Source organism: Acanthopagrus latus, chromosome 4 (assembly GCF_904848185.1).
Source record: "Acanthopagrus latus isolate v.2019 chromosome 4, fAcaLat1.1, whole genome shotgun sequence".
NCBI lineage: Eukaryota > Metazoa > Chordata > Actinopteri > Spariformes > Sparidae > Acanthopagrus > Acanthopagrus latus.
The window spans coordinates 5,445,342-5,459,011 of NC_051042.1; the positions used below are offsets into that span (position 1 = coordinate 5,445,342).

Genomic DNA, 13,670 nt, shown 5'->3' on the forward strand with positions numbered 1-13,670 from the left:
TGAAGACATGTATGTAGTTTGAAATAAAATGACGAAAAAGACAGTTAACTTAAATCTAAGCTTGTAAGGTTTCTCTCGAAGTCACTGAATCAAACTCTGCAATTGGGTCCATTTGCGTCCCCACATCACTTCCATAAAAGCCCACCAAAGACATGAACTCAGCTGATATTCAGTTTCCACACCGCCACCGCTCTTCTTACATTATATCAACTCTTTTCCAGGCACTTCAGCTGCTGTGCTGAATTCATTTCAACCCCCTTAAGCACAAAGAGATTCTGGGATGATCTCTCCTTTGGCCTTGTTACGTGGTCTGCGCAGCACCTTTTTCTCATCAAGGTTCCCCGAAGGATAAAGAGAGGAAAGAGTGTAGGAGTCAAGAAAAAGGGGGGTAATGGAATCATGGCTCCCTTTTAAGCAGCCTGAGATCGCAGGGAGTGAAAATGAGCCAATAGTGAGAAGACAAGTGAGAAACAGAGACAGCGAGATCTCACATGTCATGAGAAAGCCGAGGCAGACGAGGCTGACGGAGACACAAAGGCAGTCGATCAGGAGGAGAATGAAGGAGAGAGCCAGTCTGGCAGGGGCCTCTGGATGACTACGGCCCTTTAATGCACTCATAAATCCATTACTTAAGGCAATGCAGAGAGTAAGTGGATTTGTACTCTGGCCCCGTGATTACTCTGGCATCAATAAAGGATGGGCAGGGAATATAGACGAGATTCCACCTCCTCTGCTCTGCTTTGCTCTCTGGCTGTTTAGCAATAAGGCAGCAGACAGAGATGACATGCAGCAAGAAATGTGCCAGCATGAAACCAGGCTTGTATACACATGTGGGTACGTCAGACGAACACTTGCAAACACATGTACAGTGTGTAATGTGCATGTGCAGATACAAAAGACCTGTGTAACGGTCGATGCTCATGAGATTATTCATCCACAGCCTCCAGTGACTTCATCAGTGTGACCACACAAACACAGAGCACCAAGAAAAACCAGCCACCCTCTCGGGAAGCGTTAATGTTTTTAAGGCCGCAAGCAACTGTTATTTTCATTATTGATGAATCTGCCAATTATTTTCTTTATTAATCTTTAATCGTGAAATGTTGGAAAACAGTGAAAAACCATTTCATAATTTCCCAGTGCTCAACGTGACTAATTCAGATTGTTTATTTCATATGCTCATAGATTCAATTTATAATCTGACATCTAAATACACAATTATTGAACATTTGACAGGCTGAAGCCATCAAATCAGAGCATTACTGCCTCAAATATGACTGACAGCTAATCAAATAAGTTGCTGATTGATGTTCTGTTGAATATCAACCAGCAAATGAAATGAAGGACTCACATACATCTCCCCCTCAAGTCAGAAGAACACCTCAGAACTGTAGTACTGTGTAGGGATCAAAGCGATAAAATGCAGAACAACAACTTTCTGGCATCCATGTTGCTCCCACGCTCTGATTTGATGCACACCAACACAACAATGTTGGGAGAACGGCTTCCAGCTTCCGAAGGTGAAAACCTCAGAGGAGCATGTGAACGCATCATTATTGACTAATTGTTTCAGCTCAGCAGGTTTTATTGCTTCCCTTCATTGAATCAAAGAAGATGGGTCTTCATCTCATTATTCTTCACAGCTCTGTCGAGCTCTGTCAGTTCTGTGTTATCATGAGTGAACAAACCATTAACAGGTCCAGTCACAAATTCTCAATCTGAATTGATATGTGGACTCTGACATGGGCAGAAGAAATCCGCTTTCACATTGACATTGAAGATACAATCCTCAAGACTTTCAGGAACACAAACCCTGTTTTGATATTAATGGTCAATATTTTCCCACAATGCTCGTTCAGTATATTTACATTCAGTTTGTATTAGAAGTCCCCATGACTCCTGTGCTGATTCAGATTGCTGAATTTGACATCAGCCTCAATGTTTTTGTTCAGAGCTTTATTAATTCCCCGTTAATGCAAATGTAACATTTCCTAAAACCATCCAGCCTGTGAATTATGATTTTGAATGCAAATACTGAGCAGATAATATTGCTTGCTGCCTGGTTAAATGGAGCCCGAAGCTTCTGGCGGAAAACACCTGGAGTTGATGGGAGCACAGAGTTTGTTTTCTAAACTTTAGGGATTAAAAAGTGGATCCATCTTCACTGTCGCTAAACCTGTCGGCAGCAAGGAGCTGCAGAGGTGTTGAAATTCACTGTAATACACTGTAATTCTTTATCTGACTGCATGAAATGTATTTTACAGCATGAATGTACAGATAAGAGATGGGAAAGACATGACACTAGAGGATAACAGACAGAAACAGTATCTAATGATTAGCTCTTTTGTCAGAAACAAAACTAAAAACTAACATTCAGTCAGACAGCTGCAGTACCGATATCTTGCAACTAATGTCCAGTAAGATACTCTGGCTGTTTGCTCAAAGTCACTGCAAGAAACTCAAATAAACACAAATGATCACAAATGAATAACATGCTTCTGTTTGTGTGTCATCATAGATAGATGGTTAGCCTTGATTGGTAGCTTCCAGCTAGGTGGCCTTGTTTCACTGACTAGACTCGCTTCAGCTCAAACTCTTTGCCAATTGTCTAGTACCTGAAAATCAGGTGGAGTTAGAACCCTGAAGGGAAGAGGTGCAACAACAGAAGATCAAGATGCCATGATTCACAGAGACTTCTAATAGTTCCCTGAAGTTCATTATTTTGAATTTAGATGCGATGATACACAACTTGATTCTTTTCTGGTCTTCCCTTTAAACGAGCATCTCAAATGATCTATTCTGCCGAAACTCTACTGCCAGACATGCATCTAACTTCCAGGAGCTAGAGAGGCTCCATGATCCAAAATTGCTGTAAAAAAACAAAAAAACGAATTGCTCCATTGGTTTGAACAGAGATGACGTGACTCTTTCTGCTCAAGGACTTTGGGTGGAATCAGGAACTGTCAAGATAGCAGCAGCTGGCATCGCCCACTTTGAGCTTCCTTTTGACTCTTTAGAAATCTGTGGGTGATGGTGGATCTGTCAACTATCTTTGCAGTCAGTGGTTTCACATGAGTAAAGATTGTTGCAGGTTGTAGCTGTCTCCAAATTAATGAGGACTAGAGTCTTAAGAATGAGTTTTATCAGTCTCAGAAGAGTCACTTTAACTCCACTGTGACTCAACATTTCAAAGTCAGTAAAACAGAAAAACTTTCAAGGTTAGTGAACACTTCTTCTTACAGGCTCTGTCACTAGCTGGTGACAGTTGCTCCACAGTATCTCACTACTCAGATCATCTTGCTAATTCTGGCAGGGTTTGGTTTATGCAAACTACATTTCTGAACCACAAACTGACCACGAGGGGATTCAGAAAATAAAGAGTCTCGGTGGCGGACAGTGTTCGAGCAGGAATGTGCAGATGGTAGACGGTAGGTTATTATCAAGGGACAGACGATTGATCCACTTGTCAGAGCATTTGAGAGGCTGTTCAACACCGGTGCCCTAGATACAGTTAGGAGGGAAAAAAAAGGTCCAAACAGAAAGAGGGGAGTAGGAGGAGGAAGTGGAGGAAGGAAAAGACAGAAAGAGAAAGTGACAGCAGGGGAAGAAAACAAGAAAAGTTTGGGCGAGGGAGCAGAATAAGGCGTTAAAATGGATCGAGATTATATGATTGCAATGTTTAGGAGGACTGAAAGGTGATAAGTGGGTGGAAATGGGTAAATAGAGGTGGAAGACTGACTGAAATCTGGGGATAGACGAGGAAGATTAATGGAGAATGAAGACCGCCAAGGGAGGGCTGAAGAGTGATGATGAAAACATGATGATGTCAAGGAAAGAGAGAATGATAATGGCGAGCCAAAGCTGTGAGGCGAGGTGAGCGAGGTCTAGAGGGAGGAAGAGAGAGAGAGGCGGTGAAATGAAAAGAAATTGTTGATGATGAGAGGTTGAAAGCGGAGGAATTAGGCGGAGGTGAAAATTACAGTTGAGGCAGCAGCTCGACAGAGGACAGAGGAAGAGAGAGTGAGTCTCCTGAAGATATCAGCAGGAGATCAGAGTCGGGAGAATAAAAGACGGCTCACAGTCGGCGCTCGGTGAAACATTCTGACTTCTCCAAAAATAACTCCTTTCATGGTCCCGGTCATTTTACAGCTGTAAAACTATGCAAGGATTTCAATCTCTATTAAGATAAAGAGTCACATCTTGAATGACGATGAATGTCTTTTTTAAATATACATTTGAAGCTTCTATTTATGTTTAAGAATAAAAATGTGAATGCCTGTCATCATGTTTTATGACATCATCACTATAAACAGAAAACTATGATCACTGAACAAAAGCTTCAACTTGAATAAAGTGACTTATTCTGTAACAACATATGCAATACATGATAGTAGTGCTCAAGCTGAGATAGATTCTTTTGTTATTGTAGTCATATAAATGTAATTTATGGAACTGTTACCGCAGATTCAAGTGTCTCTTTGTGTGTGGCAAGCAGGAGGGCCAACAGTAACCTTGTTTTTCAATAGTTTGACTTTAGGACTTCACAACACACTGTAGTTGTTGAAAGAGTTTGGATCAAACAGGGTTAAAATAATCCTACGCAACCACCACAAGAACCTAATTTTGCCAGTAGTCAAGACATGTGACTCAAGTCCTCAAGTCATTTTGTCTTAAGCAAGTCAAGTGAAGTCAAGTCACAGATTGCGTCAACTCCAGTCAAGATGAGTCTTTAGTTACGGAAAGTTGAGTTCCAAGTCAAGTCACAAGTATAACCTTTATCTGAAACCTCACATTTATACCAGGTTCAAACAGATTTAATACAAATGCTGAAAAAAAGAAAAAGCCTCAAAACTTCAAACTATTCAGCACAGTCCTAATTCCTTTGTTCCATGATATAAAAAATACTACACAAACTGTGTAGCAAAACTATTTATGCTGCTTCAGAAACAAAAAGGTATTCAGAACTTCTATCAAGGTGTGATCACTTTGGTCGGGAAGACAAAAGTTAAAAAAGGATGATCCAAGGTACTCTTCTGATGAAACATAGGTAATGGTTATTTCATGGTGAAACTCTTAAAAGGCCAGAAACAGTATGTAAACAAGAAGCTGAGTAACAACCCGTGTGTAGCAGCATTGCCATTGCTCGTTGCTTCCAGGTTCAGCTCAGTTTAGAAAAGTTAATGCTGGGCGGTATGACCAAAAATGTAAATCACAGTATTTTTCAAAATTCTTTACGGTACATGAGGGTATTTTTTTTCCATGCATCATCAGGTGTTCACAGCATTTTCTTATAAACATGTGATGTGATTTGAAGCAGGAAGTTGGGTGTGAACAGTGACGTACAACATATGCATCAGAAGAAATGTGGCGACACTTGATAGATCTACTTAATTATAGACCCGTGGCCCATATTCTCGCCTCTTCAGTCAAACACACTCCGATGTTAAACCCCCGCTATTAAAGGAAGCATGCAGCTGAGCGCCTTGCGTTAGCTGCCTCAAGCAAGAGACAGCTAACAGGAAGCAGGTCGAATTTGTCTTCAAAATAAGAGCTTCACATTGCACCCCATTGGAATTTAGAATGGGATTCCCAGCGATGGGCTTTTAATTAGAAAGTAGCGCGCGTAGGCAGCTAACAAGCGGACAGCTACAGAGACCGAGGAGAGCTAACATCTCCCAGATCTCAGCTGTTTTCCAGTTGCTCATCTTGACATCCATGGATGAAGTCACTAACTGCAATGTCTATCCTATCCATCTTCACCGTAACATAACTCCAGAGCACTACTGTTTACCCTCACCACGTCTCACAATTGCACCACGCCTGTTTAGAAGCACAACATTGAAAAGGGTCTGGTCTGAAACAGAGTCGTACTGCACAGCATAGCATTTGGAATGTTGTGTAATCAAATACACCAGTATGGGGGTATATTAAAAATTCCTATCATAACGAAAATATACACCGGTATTCGGTGTGAACCGGTATACCGCCCAGCTCTAAGAAAAGTCCATTCCTAGATAAACTCTTAGAGGTGATTCTGGAAGAGTTCAGATATCTATTAATGCATCTGTATGACATCAAGTCATACAAGTCAAAACTTTAGCTGAGAGATAATTAAAACAACCCTCACTAAAAGTTACACTCTGCAACTAGCGAGCTGCATGCTAGCTTGTCCAACACTGACCTGAGGCAATCATCCGGATCGTTACTGTAAATAAAAACTGAGCACTCAATCTTTTATTAACAGCAACAATAAAAAAAAAATTAAAAAAAACCTTTTTTACATCTTATCAAAATATCAATGTTTTGGATTTGTGCACAAAACCTATGTCTATGCGTAGACCTTATGGCCAGAATAAATAACATGAGCACGTTAGCCAGGGAGTAGCCAAGAGCTTGTTCTTGAATTAACATTAATTGACAGTTGAGTAGATTGACCAGAGTCAGTTGTCATTACGGCCGGTGACACCACCGCTCTCTGGATAAAACTTTAACTTGCTCTTGGAGCGTATCTGAATTGGACTCTATTATTCCCAGCACATACTGCAGCCCTGAATACTTGTCTGTTTGTGGTATAATGAAAAAGACGACAGAAGTGAAGTGGTAGATGGTTCATTTTTTTCATATTTTCCCTCTTTATTGATCAAATTTTAGATGTATAAGGGAGAAGGCTGCACAATAAACGACCACACAGTCCAGTCCGAGTGAGGCCGCAGCCTCTCTTCAGTAACATATGGGCCTCGAATACAAAGACAGCGAGCTGAATTAAATCAGATCCCTCCGAGTTGAAATAGTGCGAAGTGGCCCCAAGGACAGTCGCCTTCAGTCGGAGAGCCAACATTTTCTCAAGGCCTATTAACTGTGCACAATTAAAAAGATAATACAGGACAATTCTATTCAATTCAAGTATCTACTGCAGTGCTCACATCTCACCAAATCCTTTTAAAACAACATCAACAAAAAGGGTTCAGCGACATTTTTGTAATGCTGACTCAGTGTCTCCCTCAGGGAACAAGTACAGATTTGGTTATTATAAAACTTCTGGTCATGGTGATGAAACAACAGATGAATCCCTTCTCACTCATAATAAAGCTAATGATATCTGACTGATGACCTGATGACACTGTCATTAGTTCCACTGCAGCAGAGTTAGTTAATATTATCTCCACAGACAAGCTGCCTCACAGCCCTGATGCCTGGAGAACCAGAATGATTTCAATTTGTTTGTTGAATCAACTTGCGTGAGAACGCGTCAGCCAACCTGAACTTGCACTCTTGTGAAAAACTTGTTGCTAACTTGCTTTTTTCCCTGTCTCACCTCAGACCATCTCGCCCTGAGCCTGGACCCAGTTCTGCCTGCCAGCACCGCAAGACCTAGAGCACTGGAGCCCGGACCCCATTCCCACTCTCTGACTCATCAGAATCTCCAGCCATTCAAACCAAGATCTGTTTGTGCTATTCCAATAAATTCACCTTTATTGAAACTTCAACTCTGGTATGCGTCAGAATTCTGGTCTCCAGTCCTGACATGCAGTAACAGAGAGGTGCATGCTATGAGGTGTAGTTAAGTTACTTTAGTTTGCTGCAACATGGCCAGATAATCATTATAGTTTCTGGACAACTATGTGTTGTGTAGTGTTCACTGCCACCAGAGCCGGCCAGTATATCAATATTATAATTATTGTGATATGAGACTACATATATCATCTTAAATTAAGGATATCATGAAGTTTGGCTGACAAACTCCCATCTGTCTGGCTGCTTCAGCTAAGGTAACTTAAAGGTAGGCTAAAATTAACTTAGCAATGTAATGTGAAACTTAATTAAATGTTTATTAATTCATTTAATATTACGGAACGCATTATTTTTTAATTCATTATCACGAGAAAACAACCTTTGTTATATTAAGATAACCAGACAATAAGTTATCACGACATAACAGTGCATGAAAAAGAAGACACATCCATGGCCATTCTCAGCTTCTGTATATTCCTGTTGTCTCTTGCTGGTTTTAAAAGGTGGCATTACAGTAAACTGATGTAGTTTTCTGAAATTACAGGACTGTTCTACCCATTCTAATATCTGTTTTATAACTATTAAAATTTTTGATAATTATTCACCAAAAATGTCAAGGTGTTAATATTTTGTGAAAGTGCGCATCCCTACAATATTGTCACTGTCAATTACAAAAGTATTTAGTCGTGATTTATGGTGATATATTAGCATTCATGAATTGCTTCTGAGGAGTTTTTAAAATATCGATATATAGCGTGCCTAAAAATATCACGTTTTTATTTTTAGGTCACACTTCTGAGTCTTTGCTGGCTCATAAGACAAATAATTGTTTATGCCGTGTTACTGTGGTATCCTCCTGCATTCTGCACAGCAGAGTTGTGTGAAATGCTTCTCAACAACCACAAGAAAATGTTATCAGAGGAAACACTGAGCTAGATGACCATAGTGACGATGGACAGATGGGGTCAGTCAAAGAATAGTAATACAGTTAGTGATGAGTTCATTCAATCATTTAGCCTAAAATAGAAATGGTCGCCAGCTAACCTTCCTTTTTCTGGGTGATTTAGTATCCAGTGGGAGGAAGAACTTTGTAGTTATACCAAGGTTTATAAGGGAAACAAAGTAAACAGTGATGGTTTCATTATTCTGCAGTATACCCAAGACATTGTGTGATAAGGTTGTGCGACTGGATGAATATATTGTCTGTTGGCTACAGGCTCAACCAATCGCCAACCAACCAGTTGGGAGTGAATTTAACCTATACGCAAGTTCAAATTGCAACGTTCCATATCCATTTTTTTCCCAGCAAAAATCCACTTTGTTCCTGCACGCTGTGGAGAGCAGATGTAAGCACAGCGTACTCAGCAGGACAGTGTATTCACGATTGCTTGTGCAAATTGGCAGCATTGGAGTCTTTGTTGGTATCATACATTTCCAGAAACAGGAAATTGCTTCAGTTTGGTCCTTTGGCACATCAATCAAAGGTCAAACCGTTTAATGTGTGCAATCTTATAAATATCTGGGGACAATTATTGACTCAAAACTCACATTTGAAAGCAACTGTGAAGCTGTGTGTAAAAAAGGGCAACAGCGTCTGTTCTGCTTGAGGAAACGGTGTCGCTTCCATATCGACAAATCCATCATGACCCTCTTTTACCATGCTTTTATTGAATCGGTTTTATTATTCACACTAGCAGCCTGGTTTGGGAACCTATCTTTGAAAAACAAAAACTCACTTAACCAGATAGTAAATTGGTCCAGCAGGCTGATTGGTGAGCCAATAGCTCAACTTCGAGACCCTGTACACAAAACAACTACAACGCATATGTGGTTCAATTTTAAAAGGACAGTTCCCACCCACAGTGAGCTTTCAGCTTCTCCCCTCTGGGAGCAGGTTTAAAATCCCCAAGTGCAAAACAAAAAGACACAAGACACAGCTTTGTCCCTGCAGCTATTACACTGAAGAATATGTAATTACTTTATTTTGCACAAATGATTGATTGTTGCTGCTTTTACTTGTTACTCATTGCTGTATTTATTTATCTTTTTAATTATCCATTTATATTTTACCCATTATGTCTGTTTTTACAACCTAAATAATTGTTGTTTTTTTTTAATTTTGTATATTTTCTTACTATTAGTAGTTTAGTTAAATTTCACTATCTTAGAATGACCTAGACCGATAAGAACCTTTTAAAACTTTTAAGAAGTTCTTAAATTTTTCTCTTTTTCTAACTTTCACTGTCCTAAGTTGGATGATGTGTGCTTGTGTCTCTATGTTTTCCCATATCTGTGTGTAAGGACTCTACTACTGCAAACAAAATCTACCTCTGGGTACTAATAAAGTAACTTACATTTTTTTGTCTTCTTTTTTGCAACTAGCTCCTTGTTTAGCTAGCAACTCATAGCATGCACTGAAAATGTGTGCAGTGCTGGCACACTGCTGCACGAGTCTATCAGCTATTGCCGTTTGATGGGCTGAAGGTGGCTTGTTGGAAAACATATCGCCCATACCTACTGTGCAATCAACATTTACTTCATAATTACATGTTTAACCGGGAAACCTGTCTATTGCCATTTTAGTAACGGATAACTGTTATCAGCAGAAACACTGAGTGAAGCGCGATGATGGTGATGGTGACGGGAGACAGCGAGGATCAATCAAATAATTGTTACATATGTTTATGTTGAAGTGGGCCTGTTTCAGTAACCCTCCAAACAGCGGACCTCATCTATTTCACTCGCCAACGTTTACTTTTACCTGCATTTTGATGATTCATATGATTAAGGAATAATCTGATGATATTCTATATTTGTGTTGAACATATGAACGCATACCATGAAAAGACTAAAACCAACAATGAATTTATCCTCCACAGAGCCTGATATAGCTTGCTTCTCTGTGCCATAGAGCTTTGTAGTTGGCCACAAAAAATCAAATCCCATGACCACGATGTGATCACTGAACACTGTTGCTCAGCCAGAACAACAGAAAGGAAAGCGTTAACTTCCTTTCATTAAAGCCCATATGTCACGAACAATGGCTTTGCAAAGAGCAATCTAAGCAGACAACAGCCTGGAGCTTTATTTTGTGCAACAAACAGAATTAAGGTTAATTGGCTCCAGCTGATAACGTTTGGAGACAACAGTTATCTTTTTAGCCGCTGATCCTGGAACCCTGGATAAAAAGGGAGAGGCGGTGGAAATAATGTCAGCTGGTCTCATTTCTGTCTGCAGCAAATTCCACAATGCATCCAGACAGCTTAAATGTGAGAATGTCTGACTACATAAGATACATAACAACATAAGTTGAACTGTGTGATGTTGTGTCTGCTGGTTCTTAATCATCATAATTTTTTAGGAGTCTGTCATTATGTGGTGGGTCCACTGTCAACCAGGACCGTCTGCCAGTATTTAGGCACTGCTGCTGTGACTCACTGCAGACTGTCATCCTGTCCTGAGGGTGTAGTTGCATATCGAGCCTCCTGCAGCCACAGTTAACAGGAGATAAGCTCCTTGCCCCGAGGCCATCTGGGCTCACGGAAAGGCTTACATACCTGGAGCACTGAACTGACGCACGGAGGTAGCTCGGGACTTGTCGGGGACGCGGCTGAGACCGCAACCTTTCGGCACGCTCCAGGGCGCCGAGCTGGCCCGGCTGTCTCTCTCCTCAGCGGTGTCGTAGACCTCAACGTGGGGCGGGCGCTCTGTCAGGTTTTTGCTGTAATGGCTCAGGCCGTACTGGGCGATCTGGATGGCGTAGAAGTAGCCCTGAGGGCCCCACTGAGTGGACAGAGGCACACCTGAGGAGGATGAGGACAGTAATGTTGAGCAAATTTAGAAAATGACCGCCTTGTACTCAAGACATCATAACATTAATACTTTACTGCTCTGTTTCCTTTTCCCCCTCGATTTACTTCAGTGTAAGAATGATGAAAGATTTAATGGATAGCAATAAATAAAAACACTTACTCAATAGGTTGATCGTGGTACAGTTTTTAATTTTTGGGATTATCGTGAATGAAGATAATTATAACATCCTCACAAGAATGACTTCAAGAAGCCATCTACCTCGCTCATGGACAGTGATATATTGGTTTCCTGATTTATTCTGAATTTCCTCTGCCCGCCACCAAGGCTGAAGGCTGGTTTGCACATTGTATTCACCACAAAAACAAGTTAAATCTGATCTGAATAAACACTATGTATTCCTAACTATATAACAACATGGAGATTAAGTTATCAGCATTTATTCATCTTTTATTCTTACAGGAAGTCTTTAGGATTCATGATGACTTATTTAAGATCCTTTGATTATTTTCCACTAAAGAAAATTCCTCCCATACCTACTTCAGTCGGTTTCAGGTTTGTATACTTTTGATAGATAAATTATTAAATAAAAACTAACTAAAGATAATAATGAAAAAGGGAAACACTGGGTTAGAAGCTGGGAAAGGGCCATTTTATAAAGTCTATCTTTAAAATATGTTTAGAGCTTTCTCAGCCTCTTCCCTAAATGGTTTTAGTATGTGCGTGTGTGGTTTGCTGCCTTACATTCTTATCCTACTGTGGTCGGTCGTCCTTTTCTGTTTCTAGATGTTTCTACATTTTGTGCTACCGCGATCATCTTGATTTATGTGAGGGTTTGTCTTTTCAGCTCTTTGAGGTCTATTTAAAGCAAAATGTTCCTTTTAAGATGACAGTTCACGTAGCAGCTTATTTTTGGCTTGAGAATAGACTGAATCTGTTAAGTGCAGTGCCACATTGAGTTCAAAACCACCGGCATATCAATTAAAAGGCTCCAAAATGAATTATTGATCCAAAACACATACATTTTAAAACTTTCCGGTGACTGGATGAGGCGAACTACAGCAGTAAGAAAGGTTCAAATTGGGGCCTGTTTTGTGAGTGCAGACAGAAGCAACGGAACAGAAATAGGTTAGAAAAAAACCCACCAGCTTTGTTAATGACTGGACGGTGTGGTGAAATTCAAGCTTAGCGACTGCATTTCACTGCAGGCGAGCTTCCCTGTTCACGCAGCCAGAAATAGCTCAGCAGGAGAATCGCTCTGATTAACAGATAGTTCACTTAGAGACCTTTTGACAGAGAGATCACATGAGCAACCCAAACCCCATCCTTCTGAGGAGAACATAATATAGTCTGATTAGGGGTGGGTGATAATATGCCTCCTCCTTTCAAACTAATCACTGCTGCATACATAGCTGATCACTTAAATTCTACTTCTACTTCCTCATTGATTTGGGCCGCTTCCTCCCACGGTGGGATGTAATCTTCAACTATAGACTCTATAGACAGTAAATGACATGACTCAGAGACGGTGTGAAGGGGTTTTTATACTTGATTGTGCATGTGTAATTGAAAATGGGGGCAAAGTATGAAAAGATGGAGATTATGATTAAGTTGTTGTTAGAAAATCTCCAATGTTAAACTCTCAAGAGACATTCAGCTCGTAATGCTGTGTCCAGTGTTGATCAACTGCATCAGCTGAAAGGAGCACAACAGTTTAGCCATTAATACATTATTGCATGAACAATCATACAGAAAGATGTTACACACCAATATTAGCATGAATGATATTACTAAATATTTCCATTTTCTATCTAGTAGAAATGTTTTGTTGGTGTCCTCATTGTTAAAACATGAAGTCACCTTTCACCTGTCGATGGGGAGCTTCACCTCAACCCTCCATCCACCTTTAACTCACCCTGTGAACAAAACCACCATAGTAGGAGTCGATGCCTCAACAAGGACATGATCCCTCACTGATGCCTCATCCCCCAAACACTGGTAATCTGTATTCCACAACTTGCTCTATCGCTGACGGTTGAACACAGGTTCCAGAAGGGGCTGATGCGAAGAGGTTTTGGCTCGATTCCATTTCTAATTTTCCCCCCTAACCCATCATTTTTGTCTCCTTGCCTCTCAGTACAGAGCTACAAGGCCCTCAGTCTCAATGGTGGTTTGATTCTCCCCCTAAGATCCTCAACAGACTCCAACAGCCTGTCCTCAGCTCTGGATGGTATCATCACAATGCCTTTTGCTACTATCAGTGAGGTCACTGAATAAAAAGGAACACCTGGACGCTAGTGGTGCTTTACAGGCTAACATTAGCAATGCCTGCTAATACCCTGCCAGTC

General features: G+C 40.6%; 1 protein-coding gene across 2 annotated transcripts in view; it reads right to left on the minus strand.

The window, feature by feature from the left end:
• glceb (glucuronic acid epimerase b) overlaps nucleotides 1-13,670 on the minus strand; it is a 69,249-nt gene that overhangs the window by 7,959 nt on the left and 47,620 nt on the right. For both annotated transcript variants that reach the window (XM_037095889.1, XM_037095890.1), the window contains one exon: nucleotides 11,070-11,315. In XM_037095889.1, the coding sequence (XP_036951784.1) occupies nucleotides 11,070-11,315 (246 nt within the window). The remainder of the gene's footprint in view (nucleotides 1-11,069; nucleotides 11,316-13,670) is intronic.